Source organism: Aptenodytes forsteri, unplaced genomic scaffold (genome assembly GCF_000699145.1).
Source record: "Aptenodytes forsteri isolate BGI_AS27 unplaced genomic scaffold, ASM69914v1 Scaffold454, whole genome shotgun sequence".
Lineage (NCBI taxonomy): Eukaryota > Metazoa > Chordata > Aves > Sphenisciformes > Spheniscidae > Aptenodytes > Aptenodytes forsteri.
The window spans coordinates 126,375-126,916 of NW_008795713.1; the positions used below are offsets into that span (position 1 = coordinate 126,375).

The 542-nt window shown below is 68.6% G+C and overlaps 1 protein-coding gene across 1 annotated transcript in view; it reads right to left on the reverse strand.

The window, feature by feature from the left end:
• Positions 1-542, reverse strand: part of LOC103902424 (kin of IRRE-like protein 1) — a 5,974-nt gene that overhangs the window by 449 nt on the left and 4,983 nt on the right. Inside the window, exons 6-7 of the mRNA XM_009283474.1 lie at positions 304-531; positions 27-134 (exon numbers count right to left, since the gene is read on the reverse strand). Coding sequence (XP_009281749.1) covers positions 27-134; positions 304-531 — 336 coding nt within the window. The remainder of the gene's footprint in view (positions 1-26; positions 135-303; positions 532-542) is intronic.

The window sequence follows — 542 nt, forward strand, 5'->3', positions numbered from 1 at the left end:
CACCCCCACCCCGTGCCCCCGCTCACTTCCTTTCCGGCGCCGGTAGAGGAAGCAGGCGAGCACAACGAGGAAGCCGATGACGAGGATGCTGGCCCCGATGGTGGCACCGGCGATGATGCCCACGGGCAAGCCCTCTACAGGAGACGGGGAGACGTTAGCTGGGGACAGGGGACAGGGGCACTGCCAGGAGGCGGCGGCGGCAGGAGGGCTCTTGCCCTCGCCGAAGCCCCGTTGCCTGCAACGCCCGAGACCTAACCGGGCTCCCCGGCGTGCCAGGCGGCCGCGGTGCCGTGCCGGCGCTACCTTTCTCCTCCAGTTGGATGATGGCAGTCCCCGGCCCGAAGCTGTTCCAGGCCGTGCAGTTGTAGCGGGTCTGGAAGTCGGCGTCCATGACGTTGTTGATGGTGAGGGTGGAGAGGACGCCGCTGCCCGTGTTAGTCCGCTCCACCGTGTACCGCTCCAGCGTCCCTGCCTCCAAAATGTTCTCCTTCCAGGCCCACGCCTGGCCCCGCAGGGGGAGGGGAGAGGGGGCTGCGTCAGCA